Source organism: Betta splendens, chromosome 2 (genome assembly GCF_900634795.4).
Source record: "Betta splendens chromosome 2, fBetSpl5.4, whole genome shotgun sequence".
Lineage (NCBI taxonomy): Eukaryota > Metazoa > Chordata > Actinopteri > Anabantiformes > Osphronemidae > Betta > Betta splendens.
Window position 1 is genome coordinate 19,284,433 of NC_040882.2, and position 26,533 is coordinate 19,310,965.

General features: G+C 38.8%; 4 protein-coding genes and 1 long non-coding RNA gene across 5 annotated transcripts; 3 read left to right on the forward strand and 2 right to left on the reverse strand.

Moving 5' to 3' along the window:
• The first annotated feature begins 325 nt into the window (after positions 1-325).
• Positions 326-8,819, forward strand: LOC114866197 (solute carrier family 12 member 3-like). Its single transcript, XM_055503649.1, has 26 exons — positions 326-1,213; positions 1,325-1,475; positions 1,560-1,703; positions 1,793-2,069; positions 2,249-2,388; positions 2,487-2,597; positions 2,710-2,821; positions 3,075-3,205; positions 3,285-3,369; positions 3,678-3,832; positions 4,674-4,781; positions 5,034-5,157; positions 5,255-5,356; positions 5,461-5,616; positions 5,702-5,801; positions 5,920-6,031; positions 6,167-6,301; positions 6,543-6,649; positions 6,795-6,877; positions 6,973-7,041; positions 7,132-7,233; positions 7,373-7,484; positions 7,680-7,766; positions 7,879-7,993; positions 8,068-8,135; positions 8,282-8,819. The coding sequence occupies exons 1-26, from the start codon at positions 1,005-1,007 to the stop codon at positions 8,418-8,420; spliced, it is 3,234 nt and encodes a 1,077-aa protein (XP_055359624.1). The 5' UTR covers positions 326-1,004; the 3' UTR covers positions 8,421-8,819.
• On the reverse strand, positions 5,610-8,426 carry LOC114866210 (uncharacterized). Its single transcript, XR_003787642.3, has 3 exons — positions 8,348-8,426; positions 6,124-6,316; positions 5,610-6,012 (listed from the first exon to the last, which is right to left on the reverse strand). It is a non-coding gene; the product is annotated as an uncharacterized LOC114866210 (long non-coding RNA).
• A 1,429-nt stretch (positions 8,820-10,248) lies between the features above and the next one.
• LOC114866183 (putative C-type lectin domain family 20 member A) lies at positions 10,249-13,752 on the forward strand. Its single transcript, XM_029167915.2, has 5 exons — positions 10,249-10,742; positions 11,843-12,229; positions 12,396-12,731; positions 12,936-13,033; positions 13,141-13,752. The coding sequence occupies exons 1-5, from the start codon at positions 10,682-10,684 to the stop codon at positions 13,252-13,254; spliced, it is 996 nt and encodes a 331-aa protein (XP_029023748.2). The 5' UTR covers positions 10,249-10,681; the 3' UTR covers positions 13,255-13,752.
• Positions 13,753-18,949: 5,197 nt separating this feature from the next.
• On the forward strand, positions 18,950-20,892 carry LOC114866178 (uncharacterized). The gene is made up of 4 exons (XM_041073865.2): positions 18,950-19,371; positions 19,534-19,869; positions 20,068-20,165; positions 20,273-20,892. The coding sequence occupies exons 1-4, from the start codon at positions 19,107-19,109 to the stop codon at positions 20,378-20,380; spliced, it is 807 nt and encodes a 268-aa protein (XP_040929799.2). The 5' UTR covers positions 18,950-19,106; the 3' UTR covers positions 20,381-20,892.
• Positions 20,893-21,619: 727 nt separating this feature from the next.
• Positions 21,620-24,800, reverse strand: LOC129603269 (L-selectin-like). Its single transcript, XM_055503647.1, has 3 exons — positions 24,334-24,800; positions 23,907-24,001; positions 21,620-23,699 (listed from the first exon to the last, which is right to left on the reverse strand). The coding sequence occupies exons 1-3, from the start codon at positions 24,623-24,625 to the stop codon at positions 23,520-23,522; spliced, it is 567 nt and encodes a 188-aa protein (XP_055359622.1). The 5' UTR covers positions 24,626-24,800; the 3' UTR covers positions 21,620-23,519.
• Between the last annotated feature and the right edge of the window lie 1,733 nt (positions 24,801-26,533).

Below are 26,533 nucleotides of genomic sequence, written 5' to 3' on the forward strand. Positions count from 1 at the left end.
TAAAAGCATGTAATATACAGTAATTTTACTTCAGTAATGGAAACATCACTTAAGCACAGCTGAACTGAAAGGAGTTGGAGTTACCTACATGCAAATATGACTGTACAGTAGAGTGTAGTTGTAAGTGGATGCTTTGAATGTAAACAATATGTAAATGTGAAAATGAAATGAGATTGGACAGTTACAGTTAACTAAAACAGTAAAAAGAAACAAAAAGTTCTTGTTATTAAAAAAAGACAGTGTTATTAATTTGAGTTAATTTTTTTCAGTGTAGGTAGATATGATTAGGGTACAGTAAGTGTGTGTGTGTCTGTGAGGGGGAGGGTTGAAGATGAGAAGATGGGAGGGGATGTTGCTGAGCTCGCTAAGATACAGTATAAATGAAAACAGTCATAGCGTGAAATAAATAAAAGAACTTATTTGACAACCTGAGCAGCAAATTTTCATCTGGAAGGGAAACACCTGTGTACGGTAAGTAGTTAAGACCTGTTTTACTTCACAATGAGTCTGTGTTTGTCAAGGCAGAGTTATTAGACTCTTTGTAACTCCCTGCTGTGGGTTTCAATTCATAGTTGATTAGACTGATGACAGTAAAAGCTCTTTTTTTATTACAGTGACGATAATCGTGCATCAAATAATGCAGCTAATTTAACCATTCATATTGTAATGAGGCTATAATGTTACTGGGAGATTCAAAACCTGTAACCTTCTGTTTGAGATTAATGTTCTATTTAGAGCATTTAGAGCAAACATTACAAACACTGAAACATTGAAACAAACATAACAGAAAATTGTTGTATACAAAAATGCTCCCATACATGTTGTATCACAAACCAGGATGAACCAATGATTAGTTTGAGATCATTTTAACAATGTAAATTAATTTAAGTACAATAAAAAAATATTTACAGACCCAGACCCACAGCAGTAGCAGCACAGAGCTACAGTGCGTGCTAAGGTTATGGGCCTGTGACCATTACTGCTGCGTCTAAAGGAACTTGTTTATGCTAATAAACAGACGTCTGTACTGGAATTGTGACGAGGTACTGATGGGCCAGCTCTCCTCCAAACGGGACATCCCTCGCATTCGCTTCTCCGCCAATGAGGAGGGACAAAACAGATACTGCTCACAACATTTTGACACTAACAGCCAACAGCAAGATGGAAACCTCCAAATTCCTCCAATCATTGTTGTCTCGGATGCAGATTCGAGGTTTGTGTCGTTCCAAATCAGGTTAACAAAATATGAGGCCTAGTTAACTAAAAAGATAAATACAGGAATCTAGTTTGAATACCATATTTGTTCTGACCTTTTCCTTAACAGTACGTCGGAGCATCAGGGCTCGAGGACGGAGCTGCGGCGATCGTCCATCTACAGCCCCTTGGACCTGGTGCCACAGCTGGAACATTACGACGGCACGCAGCCTCACTCAAAGAGCAGGCCGTCCTTGGAGGCTCTGCGCAGGTCATTTGAGGCAAGTTAACCACATCCTAACTAGCCTGCAGCTACACGTAGCACCTCTGTTCATTCACTCTATTACCTCAATGGTATTGACCAGGAAGCAGAGCCAGGTATTGAGGTTCCCGACTCCACCACAGACTCAAGACTTAGCGTTCTGTCCACCACCGACAGCGGAAATGAAGAGCCACCAGCTGCAAAGGCGAAAGCTCCCGTCCGGTTTGGCTGGGTGACTGGAGTCATGGTGAGTGGACTGTGAAGCTAAACCTCTTCTACAGACAGAATGTTATATGAAACAATCATGCAGATTTCACAGCTGTTGATCTGTTACAGATTCGTTGCATGCTGAATATTTGGGGTGTCATCTTGTTTCTCCGCCTGTCGTGGATTATTTCACAAGCAGGCATCTGTGAGTCCCACCCTGACACTACGACCAAAGACTTTTATTCAGTCACCTCTACCTCGTTAATACCTTCTCCAGTGTCCCAGGTGTTCACATTTCCTTTCCTCACAGTGTTGACCTGCCTTATTATCCTGATGTCTGTGACGGTCACCTCAGTAACTGCCCTCTCCATCTCAGCCATTGCCACCAATGGGAGGGTTTTCTCAGGTCAGTCACTACCTTGTGAAATGACAATGGAGGGGAAGTTCTGAGCTTTTAAAAGATTATCCATCCATTTAGCTTGGTTGGTCAGGTATCTGCTTCTACTTTGCTGTCCAAGTGAGGATGTCCCATCAACATGCCGTACTTCATTACGTTTTAAGTTAATCTCCTCATATTCCTTTTAGGTGGAGCCTACTTCATGATCTCTCGGTCTCTGGGTCCTGAAATCGGTGGACCCATTGGTATGGTCTTTTCTTTTGCCAACGCTCTGGCTTGTGCACTGAACACAGTCGGCTTTGCTGAGGTAGTCCGTGATCTAATGCTGGTGAGCAATGTAACAAACACATGGTAAAAAAAGAATCGATAATACTCTGCAACTATGCAAGTTTTGTGTGCGTGACTTTTCTGATTAATGCACTGTAGGAGTTTGGTGTTGTCATGGTGGACAGCATCAACGACGTGCGCATTGTGGGTGTGATCACGGTGACTGTCCTTTTACTCATTTCACTAGCTGGAATGGAGTGGGAGTCCAAGGTGAGCACATTGTGCGACCCGTCATGTCACCCGTGTTTATGATGCAGTTCTGCTAATTGTATTTTCTTTTTCCTTTTTCATCTCGCTCTCTTGATCTGGATCTGTGTCTCAGACCCAGATCTTATTTTTCTTAGTTCTCATGATCTCCTTTACCAACTACCTGGTGGGCACGTTTATCCCTCATGGACCGGAGAAGCAGGCTCAGGGCATCTTTGGATACCGCAGTAAGTCCAAACCTTTAATAATGCACCTTATCTAGTTGACATAGGTATTGTTACATACAGTAGATGTATGTTCAAATATTTAGAAAAGTCTCCACAAACACCAAAGTCATGAAATTTTGTAGACAAAAAAAACAAAGCATAAACGGGGAAAACTATGTCATGTCTCTGCACGTCATGCAGTGAATTGCAATTGAATCGGGTGTTCGCTACATTTCAGGAGAAAAGCAGGGTTTTTTTTGTAATGTATCTGTAGGTGAGATCTTCATTGCAAACCTGAAACCTGACTGGCGAGGACCTGAGGGCAGCTTCTTCCACATGTTTGCCATTTTCTTCCCCTCCGCTATTGGCATTCTGTCTGGAGCCAACATCTCTGGAGACCTTAAAGTAAGAAAAAGACGCAACAGTACTGAACCGTGTGCATGTACAGTATGCTGACGTCTACTACTACTATCTTCTTCTGCAGGACCCTGCTACTGCTATACCCAAAGGAACGCTCATGGCCATTTTCTGGACTACAATCAGTTATTTAGTGATTTCTGTAACTATTGGTAAGCTGCTCATTGAATAGTAGATGCTTCCCTTAAATTTTCACAACAAATATGAAAATTACTTTTAAGCAATTTAAAGCCAGTAAACTAAAGCAACCATTGAAGTTGTACAAGTTTACAGAGGAGGAAATACAGTATTGAAACATACTTTTTGTGGTGAATGGATTATTGTCTTACAAAGCCAACTGCAGATGCAGCACAAGCTAAGTAAGGTCCAGGAAAGGAAATCAGTAACTGTAGTACAAAGGGGCCTTTGTCTTGCTTTGCTGAAGTGGCTCTGTTATATTACATGACATCATCCATTGCAGGTTCATGTGTCGTACGGGACGCCACTGGAAATGTGACTGATATTCTGACTGGCAACCTCACTGAAGCCTGCACGGATCTGGGGTGTAACCTGGGCTGGAACTTCACAGAGTGCATCCAGACAAAATGTGAATATGGTCTGGCCAACAATTTAAAGGTACCACTTACAGTAATGTACTGTTGTTATGAACTGGTAAGCTAGAACAAGGCCGTGGGAGAACAGGATTGCTAAGGCCCACAAACAGGCAGGACCCCAATGCACGACCGAGACAGAGAACGAGACCGACCTTACATATAAATACAAACACAGACAGGAGACAATGATCAACTAATTACAAACAGGAAATTATGACAAACAATAACAGGACACTACACAAAAGAGAACCAGAGCATCCCCTGGTGGCGTGGAAGCCATATTATAACCACTGTGTCATAATTAAGAAGTACCTTCCAATAGGTCCAAGCCTCACAACAAAACCTTAGCTGGAAGCATGACTCAACGCCTGTACCCTGAAATTGTTAATGCACTGTATTAGCAAAGACTAATAGATATTCAGACAGTTGAAGGTCGTCAGGGCCAACAAGGCCTTTTGTGCTGGTTAGACATACTCAGAAAAGTCACTTTCCTTTATTCTGCATGAGGCATGTATGCATCCTGTAATTGAGTCTGAAAGGTGGCACTTGCTAAATGACTGAACTACACCCAGAGCTTTGTTAGCTACCAACAGCAATTGCTCTGTTTTAACCCACGAGCAAGTCGGCCAACCCCTTGTCTTGCTGTTGTATAATTTCAAAAACAAATGCAAAGAATCCTTTTTTATTTACAATTAGTAATTTCATTACGTTGGTGTCTCAATGTCCAGTTATACATAGTAGTATATATATAGTTTTATATAGAATTAGATATCTTTAGTAATACAACTTTGTTTACAATTGCTACATTGAGTACAGTCATATGATTTTGTATGTAAAGTCTTTATGCTGGCTATTTTCTCCAGGTATTGGGCCAAAGTTCAGGTTTCTACCATCTCATCACTGCTGGAGTGTTCGCAGCTAGTTTATCATCTGCTCTTGGATTCCTCGTCTCTGCTCCTAAAGTCTTTCAGGTGCAAAGAAATACAATTTCACTTACAGTATATACAGTATTTATTGTATTGCAAAAAAGTATACAAGGAAGTACTCTATAACTGCTGCGTTTACACTTTGCCTTTGTGCTGCTACTCTGGAAATACAACCACAATATTAGAAATGTTAGTACAAAAAAAATTTTTGTAAGTCATTTTTTTACTGATCAGGTTAATGGTTCACAAACATTTCCTCAAACATATATGAAACTCTCATATTCTATTGTCTTCCAGTGTCTGTGCAGAGACAAGATATACCCATATATTGGAGTCTTTGCAAAGGGTTATGGGAAAAATGATGAACCACTTCGTGCCTATTTCCTTTGCTATGTGATTGCTGTTGCCTTCATTCTCATCGGTGGGTGTGGTTTACTGTTCATTGTTTATATGAGTCTACCACCTTCTTTTCATGTCCTCTAATGCAACGTCCTGTTCTCCCTCCCATGTCATTGTAGGTGAGCTAAACACCATTGCAGCCTTGATCTCCAACTTCTTCTTGTGCTCCTACTGTCTGATCAACTTCAGTTGCTTTCATGCTTCAATCACCAACTCCCCTGGTGAGTTATGTGAAGGTGTTCTTCCCTCCTTGGCTGTCCCTCTGATCTTACTACCGCTGACCTTCTAAACCACCACTCTCATTCCTCACTGCTGCCTCCTTTAGGTTGGAGGCCTTCATTTCACTACTACAGTAAGTGGACGGCTTTGTTTGGGGCAGTCATCTGTGTGGTTCTGATGTTTCTGCTGTCCTGGAGGTTCGCTCTCGTCACCTTCAGCATTATCTTCTTCCTTTTTGGATATGTTAACTACAACAAGCCAAGTAAGTAAAAATGTTTAAATCAGAATGTTTTGATTTGGGAATTTTTTACACCCACCTCATCTGAGTGTTTTTTGGAAATCCACAGAGGTAAACTGGGGGTCATCAGTTCAGGCAGGAACGTACAACATGGCTCTGTCATACACATGCTCTCTGTCCGGTGTCGAGGATCATGTGAAAAATTTTAGGTGAAATCCTTTGAGTCAACGCTTTCCTCAAACATCTGCTAACTATAAGCATCTGTCTAATCAGTAACATTGTGAACATTCAGTGTGTGACTGTGTTGTTTTTTGTCAACTTGACAAGGCCCCAATGCCTCGTCCTCACTGGGCCCCCAAACCAGCGACCTGCACTGGTGGACTTCGTTGGCTCCTTCACCAAACACGTCAGCCTCATGATCTGTGGAGACATAATCATGGTTTGTCTCAAATATACATGTATTTCATAAGGAAAATAAGGAAAGACAACATTCACTCAGTTCACTATTCCTGTTACAAATCGTACACTTACATACTACTGCTGCTCTTATTAGTTGAGCTGCTGTGTCTTCTAGGATCAGGAGAGGCAGACTAGGCCACAGGATGCTACCGACTGGGTGGTGAAGTGGATGACCAAGAGGAAGGTGCGCTCGTTTTACACGCCCTTCTTTGCAGACAGCCTCAGAGTTGGAGCGCGACACTTGCTTCAGGTAAATCATCAGTTACTGTACATGAGATATTTCTCATATATACATGTATCACAAGCATGGCTTCAGAAATTTATTGCAACTGTGGCTGAAAAGATGAAAAAAGGGTACCACTTTTTCTGCGTAACCTGATTACTTTGGTGAATTTTATTATTTCAGAATTACTAGAATAATTCATTTTACAGAATTACTAGAATAATTTAATTTTTTGCCATTTTTGATGATACATTTGCCATTTTTCAAGGCTTCTGGTCTTGGCAAACTGAAGCCTAACACACTGGTCCTGGGCTTTAAGTCAAACTGGAGGGAAAGTTCACCAGAAAGCATTGAGAGCTATATCAACACTATATAGTAAGTGGTTGTTGTATGAATTAACAATAATCAATGATCAATGAATTGTTCTACTGCAAAGAATACTGTACCTAATGATACTTACACTGTATACAGTTCTCTCAATCGTGTACTCTTTGTCTCTTGGTGCATTTTTTTATTCTAGTGATACCTTTGACTCCAACTACTGTTTATGTATCTTGAGGATGATGGATGGATTGGACATCTTTGATCAGTTTGATTTTGAAGGTTTAAAATCTACCATTACCTTTTCTCAACAACAAGATATATTGTTAAAATAATAGAAAACATAAGAAACTTAAAAAGTCATGTCTGTCTTGTAGTAAACCAGGGTTTTGAGTCTGATGAATCAGTTGAAAATAATGACCAACCATCTCCTGAACGAGTGTCAGGTGAGTTCTGATTTATAAATATAATTTTTAACTACAATGTGCTTTGAGTCTGTCATATATCATCCACTTTTTTCATTCCTGCTGACACAGCTGACATCTCTAATATAAGCGACAGTGATGAGATCAAGACGGTGTTTCAAAATGACCAGGGGAAGAAGACCATTGACGTGTACTGGATAGCTGATGATGGAGGTGAGCACACAGTCATATAACACCAAACAGTAACACGTCAACCTGTTTGTGAAGTGTCTTCAGTAATTCCTTCCTGACACACTGGCACAAGTTGCCTTCTGTGTATCAGCTACAGCCTTTCAGCATTTTCTCTTTTAAGGCCTGACTCTGCTGGTGCCCTACCTGCTCACCAGGAAGAAGCGCTGGCACAGCTGTAAAGTCAGAGTCTTTATTGTGGGAGATGAGCAAAACATGGAGGAAGGTCGCAACGAGTAGGTTTTCTCTGCGTTCACATAAATATACCTGATTTCAGTCTTCAGGTATTGATGATCTGATCACTTCTAAAACTATGATGATGAGAATGACTCATTTCATTCAGATTTCTTGTTACATAGATGTTTCTGAATGTCTTATTTCAGTTGCGTTGCTTTACAAAATAATGAAGAGGATTTGTCTGAATGTTTTAGGATGATCGCTCTGCTGAAGAGGTTCCGTCTGGATTTTAATGATGTTATTGTCATGGTGGACAGTGAGAAACGTCCACACTCCAAAAAGTAGGTTGAAAAAATTCTTACACTCTCTGAACTGTGTTGGCAGATTTTCTCCCACCTTTAATAATCAAAGTGTGTTTATAACTTTTTCTCCTTTGTCGTGTTGTTCCTTCAGCCTAAACAGGTTTGTGGAAAGTGTTGCCCCCTTTATGCTGAGTGATGAAAACCAGGACTGTGCCTCTGCCCCATGGCAGATATCAAACAAGCAGTTTGAATCCTTCAGACTTAAGGTGTGTTTATGACATGACTCAAATATCAGTTTCACGTGCTGTTCGTCAGTTGATGTTACTCTCTCTTTCCACAGACTGAGAGAAAAGTGAGGCTGAATGAAGTAATCCGGAGGAATTCACAACACGCTGCTCTTGTACTTGTGTGAGTTTACATGACATTTGTTGTATAGTCATAGTCATTTAGAGTCAGTTGTTCTGACTCTAAATCCCTAACATGAAGAGGATTGTGTAAATGTTACAGTGTGCTGCTCCTCTGCTCTCTTCATGCAATAGTGTTGTTTGTTCCAGGAGCCTTCCTGTGCCTCAGACTGACTGCCCCAGTTCACTGTACATGGCCTGGTTGGACACACTGACCTGTGGGCTCCACTGCCCTGCAGTCCTCATCCGAGGGAACCAGCAGAACGTTCTCACCTTCTACTGCCAGTGAATCTGCTTTCAGGAGCACAGATGCATCATATACGGGACAGTTTAAATAATGCTGGAAATCCAAGTAAAAACTATTCACTAAATGAAGGTGGAGTGTGAATGTTAGCTGAATGTTTAGCTGTGTTAACATGATTCATAGTGCATTTGTGTTACCATTACCATTACAGCTTCTCTGCTCATTTACTGTAATTAAAACAGCCACATTTTCTTTGTATATACATGTATTAGAATTTGAATGGTTTTTATCAATAAAAGTTAATATTTGTGAATTTATATATAATGTACTTAATAATTTACTGGCAAAAACACCCTTCCTAAGACTACATAATCATCCATGTTCATAACTGGATTTTATGTCTCGGGTGGAATTCAGACAGAAGGTTTCAATCTTTTCTGGACTGAGATGCTCATCAGAATAATATTTAAAATATTTTTGGTGTTATTAAATTACTAAATAAAATGTCTTTTCATTCATTCAAAATCTTCATCTACAGTATTTTGTACAGTATGTGGTCCTGCGTTTCACTGGTAATTTGCCCAGGGTGAACACCAATATTTAAAACTGAACTGAAAAAATTGGACTACTGGCAGCAGGGTTGCCAGTAGTCAACTGTCCTGAACTGCAGTACAGTCTTATTTTCATAAATGTTCTAAAACTAAACACAAATGATGGCAGGTATTAAATATAGTATCTTACAATCACAACTGAAATATTAACGCACTATTTACAGACAAAGAACGTCCAATGTTCTGCCTGTGTTCATGTGGGTTCTCTCTGGGTCTGTGGCTTCCTCCCACGGTTCAAAGACATGCAGTGAGGTTGACTGGTCACTTTACATTGCCTGTAGATGTGAGTGTGTGTGAATGATTGTCTGTCTCTATGTGTGGCACTGTGATTCACACTGTGAACAAAGAGGCACCTGTTCTGTGACATGGTACATTGTGACATGGTACATGTTTGTGTTCTATTTGCATTCATGTGAGATAGCAAGTACTTGCAGATTTACTTGTGAAATAATTCAATGTTCATTTGACTGCTTCACAATTAGCCTTTCTTTCATGCACTAGCAGGTGCACTTATACACATGTCCTGTGTTTGTTAACCCATCTAACCACTCCAGCCTTTTCCCTATGCAAACTTTGCTTTGACTTCCTCTTTATTACTGCATGTTGAATTTATCACTTGTCGCAAATACACAGTACAGTATGTTCGCAATGTCAATCACAGAACTCAACACTCCACTTTTAGCTGAAGATTTCCCAATTATACTATACTACGAGCTAATGTAATTCATTCGGTTGCAGGTTTCAATAAGACAAAAGAAAAAAAAATTATAGTATATATGATTTAACCACTAAATACTAATTACATTAATGTTAATTTCCCATATTCTAATACCCTAATTCCTGCATTTGTTTTCTAGTGAATTTTATTGACATACATACAGCTTTGTCCATTGGTGATGTCATCCTTGTATTTTATTATTCAAATGCTGATTCCAAAGGGGTAAAATGAGAACACTGAGCTGTATTCATAAAGAATACATTCACTCTAGAGATAAACATCAGAGACAAAGAAAAACATTGTAAGGTAAACTTCTATACTATTTATACTGTAGATAGAATCACAGGCTAGACTGTACTGAGGTTTTTAAATAATGTGTGTGCAAGATTGTATTTTTTTAATGCATTTTACAGTGCAACTCCTATGTAATAGTTGTAAGTATTATAAACAATATTTTACTTAATAATAATGCTTTGGTAATGGTATAACTGTGCAATAATGTGCTGTAGGTACAGTATATTGCAATAAGATGCAAAATTTTAAAAATAAAGTAATAACAACCAGGAAACTATACTTTACCGTAAAAGAGCACTTGCAGCAAATACTCTGAATCATCTTACATTCTGTAGATCAGTAATTCTCAACTGGTGCGTTGTGAAGTCGCTTTCAGTCGGTCACTGGCCTTTGCCAGACTTTGAATTTTTTAATAAAGGTGTGCTGTCTACACTCCTCAGCTGTAGGCTGATGTTAAAGTATCACTATCCATGTTTGACAGTACAGTAGACATTAACACAACATCCTGAGAAGTCAGATAAATTTACAATAGGATCAGCTGTTGAGCATCTACACAAATAGCTCGGCTTAAACAGCATATTAGTAGAGGAACAGTATCAGGTTCTGTTCTGCATGTTAAAGGTGCCACGTGAAACTGTCATCTGTCAAATGTTGCCTGTTACCGTAAACATCTAATACAACACATGGATTTTTCTTCAAACAGGAAGAAGATGCAGTGGAGTCAGTTTCTGCTAATTATGATGGGTAAATGGAGCATTTGAAGCCTGACTAGTCTTGACAGTTCATGCACAGGCTGGTCTGTAAAACCTCATAGGGTTCTTACAGGGGTTATCTAACACTTAGTGATTGTGGAGTATATTACCCCTGAGTATTGAGACGCAACAAAAGCAGCACAATCAGAATCTAACAACTGATAGCCTTTAGTTTGGGGTACACATAGAAACATATATTTACCATGTCAGATATCTGGTGACAAACATTCTACTACAGTATGTGTAGATCTAATATTGAGTCGAAGGTCTGACAGGGTTCTGGAAGGAGAAATGAAGGGCTTTGAGAGAGAGGAGGACAGCCGCTGTAATCTGCATAGACCATTCTCACCTGATCAGATCAATCAGTTTCTTACAGTATAAGTATATAAGCACCAAGTTGACAGTAACTATCAGGTTAATAAAGTAGAAGAATTTGAACCATATCTTTAGCCCTATAGTGCCAAACGTATCAGATAGGAGTTTTGAGCCTTCTACCACGTCAGACTTTTTTTTTATTGAAAACCCCAATGCATACAATGAGATACTTGCAATGCATAGATATTACACCAGAGGCAGTAAATTAGTACCACAGGGCTTTCCAGGGACATAATTCTTTAGCATTGTGACCTGATGTATCACATATAAATAGATAGATAGAATGCCTTTATTAGTCTCACAATGGAGAAATTTCATCAGCAGCCAGCTTGACCGACGACAATACAAATTGAAACAAATTAAAACTTATATATACCAAAACTGATATTCGATATTTGTTGTTGTTGTTGGTGGTGTTCAGAATGACCTAAAAGTCAAAAATGTTTAAAAGAAATTAGAATTATATGTCAGTTGTTTATTGGTTTAGGCTTTACAGGGTTAAGGTGGTTATTTTGGTTGTGATTACTTTGTTTTCACAAGCTGAAACCAATCCAACAATTCAGATGTTTGATAACAATTGCACAAACTAATATATATATATATATATATATATATATATATATATGGATAAGAACATATTGGTCTTTTGTCATTCACAATGAGCAAACAGAAATAGATATTAGATCCATGAGCTCAAGAAATATTCTCTGTTCTCAGGCCATTGGTATTTCTTCACATGTCACCTGTATGAGTATCCTTTTATTGGAAAGAACAAGACCTGGTATGAAGCTCAGACGTACTGTAGAGAGACGTATACAGACCTGGCCACAGTGTCTGACATGACAGACATGAGGAGACTCTGTAGCTCTACAAAGAATCAGGATGAAGCCTGGATTGGTCTGCACAGCTACCCAGGAAGAGAGAACAGGAAGTGGTACTGGTCTCTGCCAGGACTGGAGTTTAATGACAGTGATACTAGATGGGGGAGTGGACAGCCCAATGATGGAGGAACAACATTACTTATTGAGAACTGTGCTCTGATGAACAGTAAACAATGGAGTGATTATCCTTGTAAACAGACATTTCCATTCATTTGTTACAGTGGTAAGAAATATATTTAATGGTGTTACTACTGTATGTGTCTACATGCTTCTGTTTTATAATTGCTTTAACTCAACCCACAGTTAATCAAATGTTACACATGCATTTAATTTATCATTTTACTATTACTGGTAACTGTGTTGATAAAATCTACTTTGTTTTCCGCCAGAATCACAACAACCCAACAACACATTTTATTATATTACAACACCAATGACTTGGCCTCAGGCTCAGAGTTACTGCAGACAACATTACACAGACCTGGTCAGTGGACTGGACCAGTTGGATGATCCAACCTTGGCATCTTACAGCTATGTGTGGATCGGTCTGTTCAGAGACACCTGGAGGTGGTCAGATGGGAGTAACCCCTCCTTCAGAAACTGGCAAAGTCTTGGAGATTTGGTTGATGGACAAAGTGACAAGACATGTGCTACTGTGTTAAACACAGCAGGAACATGGAGCTACGACTATTGTGATACACAAAAACCCTTCTACTGCTACGAAGGTGAGTTTGATTCAGACCTGTCAACTCATTTTGAGTAAGGCTAGTCTTAAATTAAGACAAAAAAGAGGAATTATACCTAAATTTAAAGGTTGTTTTCCAGACAGAGTTCATTGGAATGAGAAAAAAGAAAAAAAAGCATTTTCTTGGAAAAAAGTAAAATAAAACAATAATAATAATTCTGTCTTTTATTTAATTTATTTAAAGCAAATCCAAAGAGGAAATATGTGGTGAGAGTGAAACTGGCTGCTGACCCCTCTGTGAACATGACAGACCCTGCTGTGACTGAGTCCATGTTAAAACAGGTCAACTTTACATGTTATTTAAGAGAAACACAAGTGGTATCGTATCAGTCTTTTAGATTTGTCTCCCAGCTATACATTCCTTCATTTCATTTTTTTCTGTTCCACAGATGGAAGCAAGGTTAAAAGATAAAGGTTTATCTGTGAAGCTGAGCTGGAGGAAACTCCCTGTCAAACTAAACATAGAAGCACAAGAAGAAGAATCCGAGCAGGGCTGTACATAGTTCCATAATGAGTTGTGCTATAAAGGTGTTTCATAATTTTCTTTTGTCATTAACAGCATATTAGTAGAGGAACACTATCAGGTTCTGTCCTGCATATTAAAAGTGCCACATAAAACTGTCATCTGTCAGATGTTGCATCCTATTCTTGCTGTACAAGGGCTTCTGAATGTTGAGACACTGTAAAAATTGTTAGGCGACCTTGCACGTTTTAACATAAAAGTTCAGTTTTAATGCGAGAATTGTAACTAGTTGTACTTACTACAGCACAGTGGGCTGCTTTGCATTAAGAAGTCATTTTGATGTACAGTAGCTAACTGTGGAAACCACATTAGCTGGGGGCCAAACTACGGCAGGTAAACATCAATTGCTTGTGTGTGAGTACTCCAGCCTAATGTTTTGCTGGGTAGAGCAACTTCAAAGGTTTCAGACAGCGTGTTCCTGAACATGGACCAGGTCTGAAAGAGGGTTATGTAGTTGAAGATGCCAAATAAAAGTAAAGGCAGCTACTGTACCTGTGTCAGTGTATTTTTGTATTTTGGATGTGTCAAGTCACTGCAGTATTGAGTGACTCATTGTCCATATGGGTGATTTGGAAACCTTAAAAGCTACTTTAACTGTAGCATTTTTGTTAGTATTTAGCAGGACTCAGATAGACAATAAAACATTATTGATAGTTCAGTCCCTCAAAAAATCAATAGATGGCATCGACTTTAATCTTAAAACAGAATCTAGAGGTGAGAAAAATGAACAATAAGAAAATAATCAATGTTGAATCATAGGCATTAAGAGATTTACATGTAGACATATAGACACCATGAGTCAAACTATCCCTGCTGATTGTGCTTGATCCCATTGGCCAGTGGATCACTGATTTCCAAACAAAAAGGAGTCAACACGTGAGGCTGGGGAAGAACGCCTCAGACACCTGAATCAACAGCACTGGACCCGCTAAGTCTGTGTAAAATCCCAGTATGTTGAAACCTTAACTTTACACGGCAATAAAAAAATTCTGATTCTGATTCAGAAATTGAAATTTGTCACATAACACAGCTTTAGGGCAGGTACAGCATGCCTAAAAGCACAACATCACTATTAATTATAAAGCACCTCAAGTTATTTGAAAAGAACAAGGACAAAGAAAACACAAAAACACAATCCCTCGGTGATTCACAAGTACTGTATGTCACAGATCACAGAACTATATCAGGGTGTCTCATGCAGCAGTTAAAGTGGGGTTCATAGTTTATTTGACTCCTGATAACTGCCATCTTTTACCAGTGCTTCAATATCACATCCTAAATGGCAGCCAACTTCAGGAGGCAACTATCTGAGGCTCATTCATGATCATAAAGTTTGTATATATTTCACCCTAATCATTTCGATGCTGTTTTCCTCTGCATTGACAAAACATCTCTGCAGCTGTTTCTCTAAACTCAAGGCAAAAAAGTCAGTTGATGCCACTTTAAGTTCTGACTTGCGGTATCAGCTTTGAAAAATGGTACAAGATCTATGATTGCAAATTTAACTTCGAAATACTGTAGATCACCATGATGACAATGTGTTTAATTGCAAAAATTCTTCAAGATCAGAGATAAGAAACAGTGGGCTGACAGACGTGGTGGCACTTGAACTAGTGTGAAGGACAAACCTTGTGGGATCAAACTGAAGTGGAACTGGCAACCTTTTGTAAAATATATGGTTTGTAAACATACAGTTCAACTGACAGGTACTGTAAGGCGATATCAAAGTAACAAACACATCTATGTCATCTGTCTTTTATTGTATGTACTGATTATAACCAATGTTTGTATTTATTTTCCATAATTTCATTTATTGATATGCCAAAAGAAAAGTCTTTAAGTAAATATGAGATTTATTGAACATTAGAATGAAGGTGTATCACAGTTTCAGACAGATGTGAAGATCAGAGAAAGTTGGGTTGTTAAAACTTGGGAAAGTCAGATTGTGATGGTAAACGTCACTGAGACTATGATTAAAGGTGTGTCTTCTACTGAGAGGCTACAGTGAATCATTTATTCATAGTCAGAATAGATTCAGTGTTTGTAAAGACACCTGATTATTGCATACTGAAATGCGAATGAAATGGCACATGTCCTGTTCAGGTTCTGGTCTCTCGGGTTCTTTGGTGGTGTGTAGTTTGTCAGGGAGTTTCCTCCAGCTCAGTTTCACAGATACACCGTTATTTCTAAAAGCTGCTTCAATCTGTGGAACAGAAATGAAATGGTTCAGTGCCATTAGAGACTGTTTTACCTACATGAGCCTGATCAGTGCTGAGGACTGTCCACAGTACAGAGAACGACTTAGTTTGATATGAAAACTATTCATGTGTTAATGAAGGTTCCTCCAAAAAATCAGAAGCTGATGCTGATACTATGAACAATATGTAAAGTTGACCTGTTTTAACATGGACTCAGTCATAGCAGGCGTCCTTCCACCGTCCAAAGACATTCGGTGAGGTTGACTGGTCACTGTACATTGCCTGTAGCTGTGAGTGTGTGTGAATGATTGTCTGTCTCCATGTGTGGCACTGCTAACACTGGCAACCTGTCCGGGGTGTCCTCATCCCGCCCGTTCTGTGACTTGGTACCTTGTGTCTACATGTTTGTATTCTATTTGTTGTCACGTGAGATAGCAAGTAATTGCAGATTTACTTGAGGAATAATTTGATGTTCATTTGACTGCTTCACAATTAGCCTTTCTTTCATGCACTAGCAGGTGCACTTATACACACGTCCTGTGTTTGTTAACCCATCTAACCGCTCCAGCCTTTTCCCTATGCAAACTTTGCTACAATGTTGCCCGATTTCCTCTTTATTACTGCATGTTGAATTCCTCACTTGTCTGAAATACACAGTACAGTATGTTCGCTATGTCAATCACAGAACTCAACGCTTTGAGCTGAAGATTTCCCAATTATACTATACTACGAGCTAACGTAATTCATCCGGTTGCAGGTTTCAATAAGTCAAAAAAAAAGAAACTACAGTATATATGCTTTGACCTCTAAATACTAATTAGGTAAATTTCCATTTTCTACTGTATATTCTAATACAGTAATCCATCCATCCATCTTCTATTCCGCTTAATCCTATACGTGGGGTCACGGGGGGCTGGAGCCTATCCCAGTTGGCTATGGGCGAGAGGCGGGGTACACAGGCACACAGGGCCATCACAGTGCAACACATAGACAAACAACCATTCACACACACACTCACACCTATGGGCAATGTAGAATGACCAATCAACCTAGTGCATGTTTTTGGACTGTGAGAGGAAGACGGAAACCCGGTGACACCCCACGCGAACACGGGGAGAACATGCAAACTCATCACAGAAAGGGAATCGCACCCAGGGACTTCTAGCTATGAGGTGACAGTGCTACCCGCTGCAGCACCATACGCTAATTCCCGCATTGGTTTTCTAGTGAATTTTATTGGCATACATACAGCTTTGTCCATTGGCGATGTCTTCCCAAAACATGTATTTCATTATTCAAATGCTGATTCCGAAGGGCAATAAAAGAGAACACTGAGCTGTATTCATTAAGAATACATTCACTGTAGAGTTAGACATCAGAGAAACAGACATTGTAAGGTAAAGTTTTATACTATTTATACTGTAGATAGAATCACAGGCTAGATTGTACTGGGGTTTTTAAATAATGTGTGTGCAAGATTGTATTTTTTTAATACATTTTACAGTGCAAGTCCTATGTAATAGTTGTAAGTATAATAAACAATATTTTACTTATAATGCTTTGGTAATGGTATAACTGTGCAATAATGTGCTGTAGGTATATTGCAATAAGATGCAAAGTTTTAAAAATAAAGTAATAACAACCAGGAAACTATACTTTACCGTAAAAGGGCACTTGTAGCAAATACTCTGAATCATCTTACATTCTGTAGATCAGTAATTCTTAACTGGTGTGTCGTGAAGCCGCTTTCAGTGGGTCACTGGCCTTTGCCAGACTTTTTTAATAAATGTGTGCCGTCTACACTCCTCAGCTGTAGGTTGATATTAAAGTATCACTATCCATGTTTGACAGTACAGTAGACATTAACACAACATCCTGAGAAGTCAGATTAATTTACAATAGGATCAGCTGTTGAGCATCTACAAAAATAGCTCGGTTTGAACACTATCAGGTTCTGTCCTGCATGTTAAAAGTGCCACGTAAAACTGTCATCTGTCAAATACTGCATGCTATTACCTTAAACATCTAATACAACAAATGGATTTTTCTTCAAACAGGAAAGAAGATGCAGTGGAGTCTGTTTCTGCTCATTTTGATGGGTAAATGAATCATCAGTCTTGACAGTTCATGCACAGGCTGCAACTGGTCTGTAAGACCTTATATGGTCCTTACAGTGACCTTAAAGGGTCATTTAACACTTAGTGATTGGGGAGTATATTACCCCTCATACATGAGTATTGAGACGCAACAAAAGCAGCACAATCAGAATGTAACAACTGATAACTTTTAGTTTGGGGTACACATAGGAACATATATTTACCATGTCAGATATCTGGTGACACACATTTAACCACAGTATGTGTAGATCTAATATTGAATGTAACGTCTGACAGGGGTCTGTAATGAGAAATGAAGTGCTTTGAGAGAGAGGTGGAGCGAGGAGAAGGGCCGATGTCATCTGCATAAACCATTTTCACTCGATCAATCAGGTTCTTATTGGTATATAAGATGGGGGAGTGGAGAACCCAATGATGGAGGACCAAATTTTCCTGATGAGAACTGTGGTTTGATGATCGCAATGGAATGGGATGACTATCCTTGCGAATACACTTTTTAATTTATTGCTACAGTGATGTGTGGTTCAACCACAAAAATATGGTTGAACAACAGCGAGGAGAAGAGCCGATGTCATCTGCATAAACCATTTTCACTCGATCAATCAGGTTCTTATTAGTATATAAGCACCAAGTTGGCAGCAACTGCTGTATCAGGTTACTATAGAAGATTTTTTACAACAACCATACCATACCAACCATTGTTTCAGATACGAGTTTTGAGCCTTCTACAGCATCAGATTTTTTTCCTTGAAAACCCCAATGTGTACAATCAGATACTTGCAATGCATAGATATTACACCAGGGGACAGTAAATGAGTACCAAGGGGGTTTCCAGGGACGAAATTCTTTAGCATTGTGACCTGATGTATCACATATAAATAGATAGATAGAATGCCTCAATTACTCTCACAATGGATAAATTTCATCAGCAGCTACAGTAGTTTGACAGACGACAATACAAATTGAAACCAATTGAAACTCATATACTGTATAGCAAAATATATTTTAAGATATTTGATATGTGTTGTTGTTCAGAATGACGTAGTGAAAAACGTTAAAAAAATTGAATTATCTGTCAATTATTTAATGGTTTGGGCTTTACAGGGTTAAGTGGCCTCAAACCCATTATTTTGATTGTGATTGCTATGTTTTTAAAAGCTGAAACAAATCTAACAATTCAGATGCTTGATAACAATGGCACAAACTACACTATACTGTACAATAATTTACTAGTACTGTACATGTTTCTTACAGGTAATATTAAGAAGTTAACAAATTTATTAAGTTATTGTGTTTGACATGTGGATAGGAACATATTGGTCTTTTATCTTTCACAATAAGCAAACAAAAATAGATATTAGATCTATGAGCTCAGTAAATATTCTCTGTTTTCAGACCATTGGTATTTCTTCACATGCCACCTGTATGAGTATCCTTTTATTGGAAAGAACAAGACCTGGGATGAAGCTCAAAAGTACTGTAGAGAGAACTATGCAGACCTGGCCACAGTGTCTGACATGACAGACATGAGGAGACTCTGTAGCTCTACAGAGAATCAGGATGAAGCCTGGATTGGTCTGCACAGCTACCCAGGAAGAGAGAACAGGAAGTGGTACTGGTCTCTGCCAGGACTGGAGTTTAACAACAGTACTGCAAGATGGGCGAGTGGAGAACCCAATGATGGAGGACCAAATTTTCCAATTGAGAACTGTGGAGTGATGATAAAAAGACAATGGCATGATTATCCTTGTAATGGTTTACATACATTTATCTGCTCTAACGGTAAGAAATATGGCTAATAATTTTTTCTCACAACAGCATCTTAATTAATTATTTTTGATCCTTGGACATGCAAATGTAAATTTTATTGGTTCCCCTTAATCACATATTTGTGTGTTTCTGTATTTCTAACTGGTAATCTACCATTCATTAATTTCCTTGTAGAAACAAAACAATCCAACACCACATTTCATTATATTGATACACCAATGACTTGGCCTCAGGCTCAGAATCACTGTAGACAACATTACACAGACCTGGTCAGTGGACTGGACCAGTTGGATGATCCAACCGTTGTATCTCAAAGCTATGTGTGGATCGGTCTGTTCAGAGACACGTGGAGGTGGTCAGATGGGAGTAACTCCTCCCTCAGAAACTGGCAAAGTCTTGGAGATTTGGTTGATGGACAAAGTAACAAGACATGTGCTACTGTGTTAAACACAGCAGGAACATGGAGCTACGACTATTGTGATACACAAAAACCCTTCTACTGCTACGAAGGTGAGTTTGATATAGAGCTGTGTCAACTCATTTTGAGGAAGGCTAGTCTAAATTACGACAAAAAAAGAAGAGGAACTATACCTAAATTTAAAGGTTGGTCTAAAGACAGGGTCCCTTGGAATGAAAAAAATTTTTTAAAGCATTTACTTGTAATAAAAATAATAAAACAATAATAATAATTCTGTCATTTATTTAAAGCAAATCCAAAGAGGAAATATGTGGTGAGAGTGAAACTGGCTGCTGACCCCTCTGTGAACATGACAGACCCTGCTGTGACTGAGTCCATGTTAAAACAGGTCAACTTTACATGTTATTTAAGAGAAACACAAGTGGTATCGTATCAGTCTTTTAGATTTGTCTCCCAGCTATACATTCCTTCATTTCATTTTTTTCTGTTCCACAGATGGAAGCAAGGTTAAAAGAAAAAGGTTTATCTGTGAAGCTGAGCTGGAGGAAACTCCCTATCAAACTAAACATAGAAGCACAAGAATCCAAGCAGGGCTGTACATAGTTCTGTAATAAGTTGTACTATAAAGGTGGTTCATAGTTTTCTTTCGTCACCCCCTACATTGGATGCAGTTTCAAAATATAGTAGTTGTACTGCATAGAGGTGTGACCTTGTTTTTGTGCTAATTGGGAGTGGAAGTGTCACCCTCCTTTACTGTATTTGTAGTCTAATGTTGTGTACAGCCACATGTCACTCATGTAGTTTGTTGCTTTGTATATTTAGCAGTAGCAAAGGAGGCAACTAAGCTAATTCATTAAAGCTGAGTTTAGGATGTGCCACAAGTCCTCTTCCTGTTTTTAATGTCCACCAAAGTGAGTTTAGTTTCAGGCTCTGTCTAGTTCGTAATTGATTGTAACACATGAAGAAAAAAACAACCTTCTCAGCAACAAGTTGAAGCTGCTGTACAAGGGCTTCTGAATGTTGAGACACTGACACTTCAAGGATTTCAGACACTGTGTTCCTGATCATGGACCAGGTCTATAAGAGGGTTTTGTAGTAAAAGATGCCAAATAAAAGTAAAGACAGCTACTGTACTTGTGTCAGTGTATTTTTGTATTTTGGATGTGTCAAGTCACTGCAGTATTGTGAGTGACACATTGCCCATATGAGTCATTTAGAAACCTTAAATGCTACTTTACAGTAACTATAGCCTTTTTGTTAGTATTTAGTAGGACTCAGAAAACCAATAAAAAATTATTGATAGTTCAGTCCCTCCAAAAACCAATAGATGGCATCGACTTTAATCTTAAAACAGAATCTAAAGGTGAGAAGAATGAAAACAACGATAAGAAAATAATCCATGTTGAAGCAAAGGCGTTAAGAGATTTAGAAATGTAGACACCATGAATCAAACTATCCCTGCTGATTGTGCCTGATCACTGATTTCCTAACAAACAGGAGTCAACATGTGAGGCTGGGAAAGAACGCCTCAGACACCCGATTTAAGTCCAAATAATCTGCATTTCTGCAGCTTTTTTAACATGTGCTCATGCTTTACAGTATATCCACTAGATAACATGTGATACATGACAGACAAAAAGATTTATATTCTATTTTATTTGTGTGCTTTTAAAAACACATGAAAGTTAGCTTTATAATGTGCAGTACCGAGTACTGTATGTAGTATATGTATATTGTATGTTGTCCTGTCTTTCACTGGCGATTTGTACAGGGTAAACCCCTACAGTATATTGAAAACTCAACTGAGAAAGTAGACTACTGGCAGTAGAGTTGTCAAGCAGTCAACTGTCAACTGAACTGCAGTACAGTCTTGTAATTTCAACCCTGTTGAAGTTGTTTCCCTGTTTATTCACATGACAGTGTCTTGAACTGTACTGTACCACTAACAGCAAAACAGACAGGATGGTGGAACCAGCAGCACTTAAATTAGTTGTGCATGTTTAATTGTTGTCATAGCACTTTGGAAATGACCATACAGCAATATCTGGACACTGAGGTGTGACGTTCTTCTTCAGCGTTGGAATCAGGGTGTGCATTTGGTGACACCAACTGTGCTGGAGTTAATCTAGAGGTTTGTATGGGTTTACCTCTGTAGCTTAGAGGAGCCATCATCAGATCTGTTTGTCTCAGGATGTGTTTTGCAGTCCTCACATCCCTCTCAGCTTCACTGTTGGCTTTTTGCAATGTTGAAAATCATAGACCTTGGCAAACTCATGCTCTGAGAAGTGTGGTCCATTATCGGTGACTAAAGTGGTTGGGCAACCCAATCTTGTAAAAAAGGTGCTGAGGTGAGCTGTCACAGCTGCTCCAGTCATGCTTGTCAGGAAAGCTATTTCAATGTACCTGGAAGCTATTTCATTGTACAGTACCTGGAGAAGTAGTCTACTACGACAAGGTAGTGTCTTTCATGCACTTCACAGATGTCTGCTGCAACTCTCTGCCAGGGTTGTTCTGGTAGAAGTGGCTCCATCTGCTGGGATGATTTGGTCATGTGACAATGTTTACAGCTTCAATTCAGGTTTGCAGGTCTTTGTTCATTCCTGGCCACCAAACACTCATTCTAGCACGTTGGCGGCACCTCACTTAACCCATGTGACCATTGTGGAGTCAATCTAAAATCTGTCTTCTCATCTCTCCTATCTGCATAAAGAATCATATTTTCATACAGTGAAATACTGTATACTGAAAGCGTCTCTCCTACCGCATAGGTTTGACATTTGTTGGCACTTGTGTAGCGTAACTTGGCCAGCCATTTCTCAGAAATATATATGAAAATATTTGTTCTCCAAACAAGTGCAAGAACCAAAGAGTCAAAAAAACTGTAGATTAAATGTACAAATCAAATAAAATCAATTAAAACAATAGCACATTTACATAAAACATAAAGCGGGAGCCTGAGGACAGTGTGCCTAAAAGCACATCACTATTAATCATAAAGGACCTCAAGTTATTTGAAAAGAACCAGGACAAAGAAAACAAAAAAACACAATCCCTCTGTGATTCACAGAAGTACTGTATGTCACAAATCACAGAACTACATCAGGGTGTCTCATGCAGCAGTTTAAGAGAGTGAGTTCTGATTTGTGGTATCAGCTTTAAAAACAGTACAAGATCTATGATTGCAAATTTATCTTTTAGATAGATCACCATTATGACAATGTGTTTATTGGCGAAAATTCTTTAAGATATAAGATAAGAAACATACTTTATTGATCCCCTTGGGGACATTGTCTCCTCTGCCTTTTAGCAGTGGGCTGCCACACATGGTGGCACCTGAGGAGCTAGTTTGAACTGGGACTGAACTGGCCACCTTTTGTAAAATATATGGTTTGTAAACATACAGTTCTACTGACAGGTACTGTAAGGCGATATCAAAGTAACAAACACATCTATGTCATCTAGCAGCGGCTGTCTTTCATTGTATGTACTGACTAAAACTAATGTTTGTTTTTATTTTCCATATTTTAATTTAATGATATGCCAAATGTGAAGTGTATAAATAACTTTGAGGTTTATAGAAAATTAGAATGAAGGTATATCACAGCTTCAGACAGATGTGAAGATCAGAAAAAGTTGGGTTGTTAAAACTTGGGGAAGTCAGATTGTGATGGTAAACGTCACTGAGACTATGATTAAAGGTGTGTCTTCTACTGAGAGGCTACAGTGAATCATTTATTCATAGTCAGAATAGATTCAGTGTTTGTAAAGACACCTGACTATTGCATACTGAAATGCGAATGAAATGGCACATGTCCTGTTCAGGTTCTGGTCTCTCAGGTTCTTTGGTGGTGTGTAGTTTGTCAGGGAGCTTCCTCCAGCTCAGTTTCACAGATACACCGTTATTTCTAAAAGCTGCTTCAATCTGTGGAACAGAAATGAAATGGTTCAGTGCCATTAGAGACCGTTTTTAACTGCATGAGCCTGATGTAGGTCAGTGCTGAGGACTGTCTACAGTACAGAGAACGGCTTAGTTTGATATGGAAACTATTCATGTGTTAATGAAGGTTCCTCTAATAAACATGTCTAGAAGCTGATGCTGATGTTATGAATAATAACATGTAAAGTTGACCTGTTTCAACATGGACTCAGTCACAGCAGGGTCTGTCATGTTCACAGAGGGGTCAGCAGCCAGCTTCACTCTCACCACTTGTTTACTTGGAGCAGCTGTGTCAGATAATTAGATGACATAGTGAATTTTGTACTTCAACTTTTTCCTGAATATTGAGTGAGTTGAAAAGAATCCCTTGGATATAACACATTAAGGAATGTGTCAAATTTCGATTGTTTCGATGAGTTATGTGTTGCTGTTCAAATGTGACAAACTCCTAAAGCTTCAAAGACAATCAAAGCATCTAACCCACTACACAGACAGTTGGTGCAAGGGAAACAAATTAAATTCTAACAGAACTTTATCTAACCAAACTTTGTATCAATGGAAATGAACTAATTATTCATTAAACAAACTTTGGTACTTTCAAGTTAGTCATCAAACTCACCACCATAACAGTGAAAGGGTTTCTTTGTAGAACAATAGTCGTAGCTCCATGTTCCTGCTGTGTTTAACACAGTAGCACATGTCTTGTCACTTTCTCCATCAACCAAATCTCCAAGACTTTCCCAGTTTCTGAATGAGGAATTACTCCCATCTGACCACCTCCACGTGTCTCTGAACAGACCGATCCACACATAGCTTTGAGATACAACGGTTGGATCATCCAACTGGTCCAGTCCACTGACCAGGTCTGTGTAATGTTGTCTGCAGTAACTCTGGGCCTCAGGCCAAGTCATTGGTGTTGTAATATTGTGAAATGTGGTGTGTGATTGTTGTGTTTCTGGCGGAAAACATAATTATCAGTAACAGTAAAATTATATGTTTAAGTCACCTGCAACTTTTGAACTCTTGTTCAACCATATTTTTGTGGTTGAACTGTATTTTTATTAATTTATTAATACTGTACATCAATCATATTTCTTACCACTGTAGCAAATAAATAAAAAAGGGTATTCGCAAGGATAGTCATCCCATTCCATTGCGATCATCAAACCACAGTTCTCATCAGGAAAATTTGTTCCTCCATCATTGGGCTTTCCAGACTCCCATCTAGTATCACTGTCATTAAACTCCAGTCCTGGCAGAGACCAGTGCCACTTCCTGTTCTCTCTTCCTGGGTAGCTGTGCAGACCAATCCAGGCTTCATCCTGATTCTGTGTAGAGCTACAGAGTCTCCTCATGTCTGTCATGTCAGACACTGTAGCCAGGTCTGTATATGTCTCTCTACAGTACGTCTGAGCTTCATACCAGGTCTTGGTCTCTCTAATAAAGTGGTACTGATACAGGGAACATGTGGAAAAGGAGCACTGACCTGAGAATACAGGAAACTGATAATGAAAGCCAGTCCTACTTTAATTACACTTACTATATAAACTATATATATATATAGAATACCAGCAGTAATTGCTGCTGTTAATGTGATCACAAGATCCACTTACGCATCAGAACGAGTACAAACAGAGCCCACTGCATCTTTTCTTCACCTGAATCAAAAACTGTGTTTAATGAGACCTCCGATGAAGATGAGATATCTTCTACACAAAAAGCAAAGAACTCAACATTTATTGTCTTTTACATGGCAACAAACAAAAAATGTATCTTCTCCGGACATGTATTTTAATGAAAAACTGTGTTTGTACATGTTAATATACAAATGTATTTAACTGTTCTTAATGGAACAAAAACAACAAATACAGAATAAAAAAAATCTATATAGAAAATAATTTTACTTACACTCCTTGGTGTGCTCGTGTAGACTGTGTGTAATAAAAGCTGTTTTCTCTTCAACAGGTAAGGGCTGTGTTTTAGCTTCCTTGATGTCAGTATTTGAATATTAAAATTTCAAATAATCTGACCAGTGCATGAGGGACAAATTAAAGCCTCCAAGGCAAAGAATAAAGACAGTTCAGAGAAGGCAGTCACTCCTCAAAAAGGTCAGAAACTCCAGAATTAAACATTAAAGCTGCTTTTTTCACTCGTCACTGATTTTTGAGTTTCTGATTGAATGATAGGATGCACAGGGAACTTTGTAATTAATTAACTAAATTAATTAACAATTAGAAAAAGACCAACCAAGTAAAGAGTTTCCAAATGAAACTATGTAAATAATACACAACAGAGTTTTGCAAAACTGTATAAATGAAGAAAAATAATTATCTGCATGTATGAATCGAGTTGGAGTTGTTTGGTTGTTATTACATATAATATGTTTGACAAGAACTAGAGACACCTCATACAATTAAATTATATTAAATTAAATTAAATTCAAATTTATTTATATAGCCCCAAATCACAACAAAGTTATCTCAAGGCACTTTACAAAGTAAGGTTTAAGTACCTTACACAGCTAAACCCAACAAATCCCACATACAGCAAGCATTTAATTTGACAGCAACAGTGGAGAGGAAAAACTCCCTCTCTAATGAGGAAGAAACCTCCAGCAGAACCAGGCTGGATGTGGGCGGCCATCTGCCTTGACCGGTTGGGGTGAGGGGAGAGAGAGAGAGAAAGGATGGTTGGACCAAAGACTGGACACAGGCAGGATGGTTGGACCAGGGACTGGACGCAGGCAGGATGGTTGGACCAGAGACTGGACGCAGGCAGGATGGTTGGACCAAAGACTGGACACAGGCAGGATGGTTGGA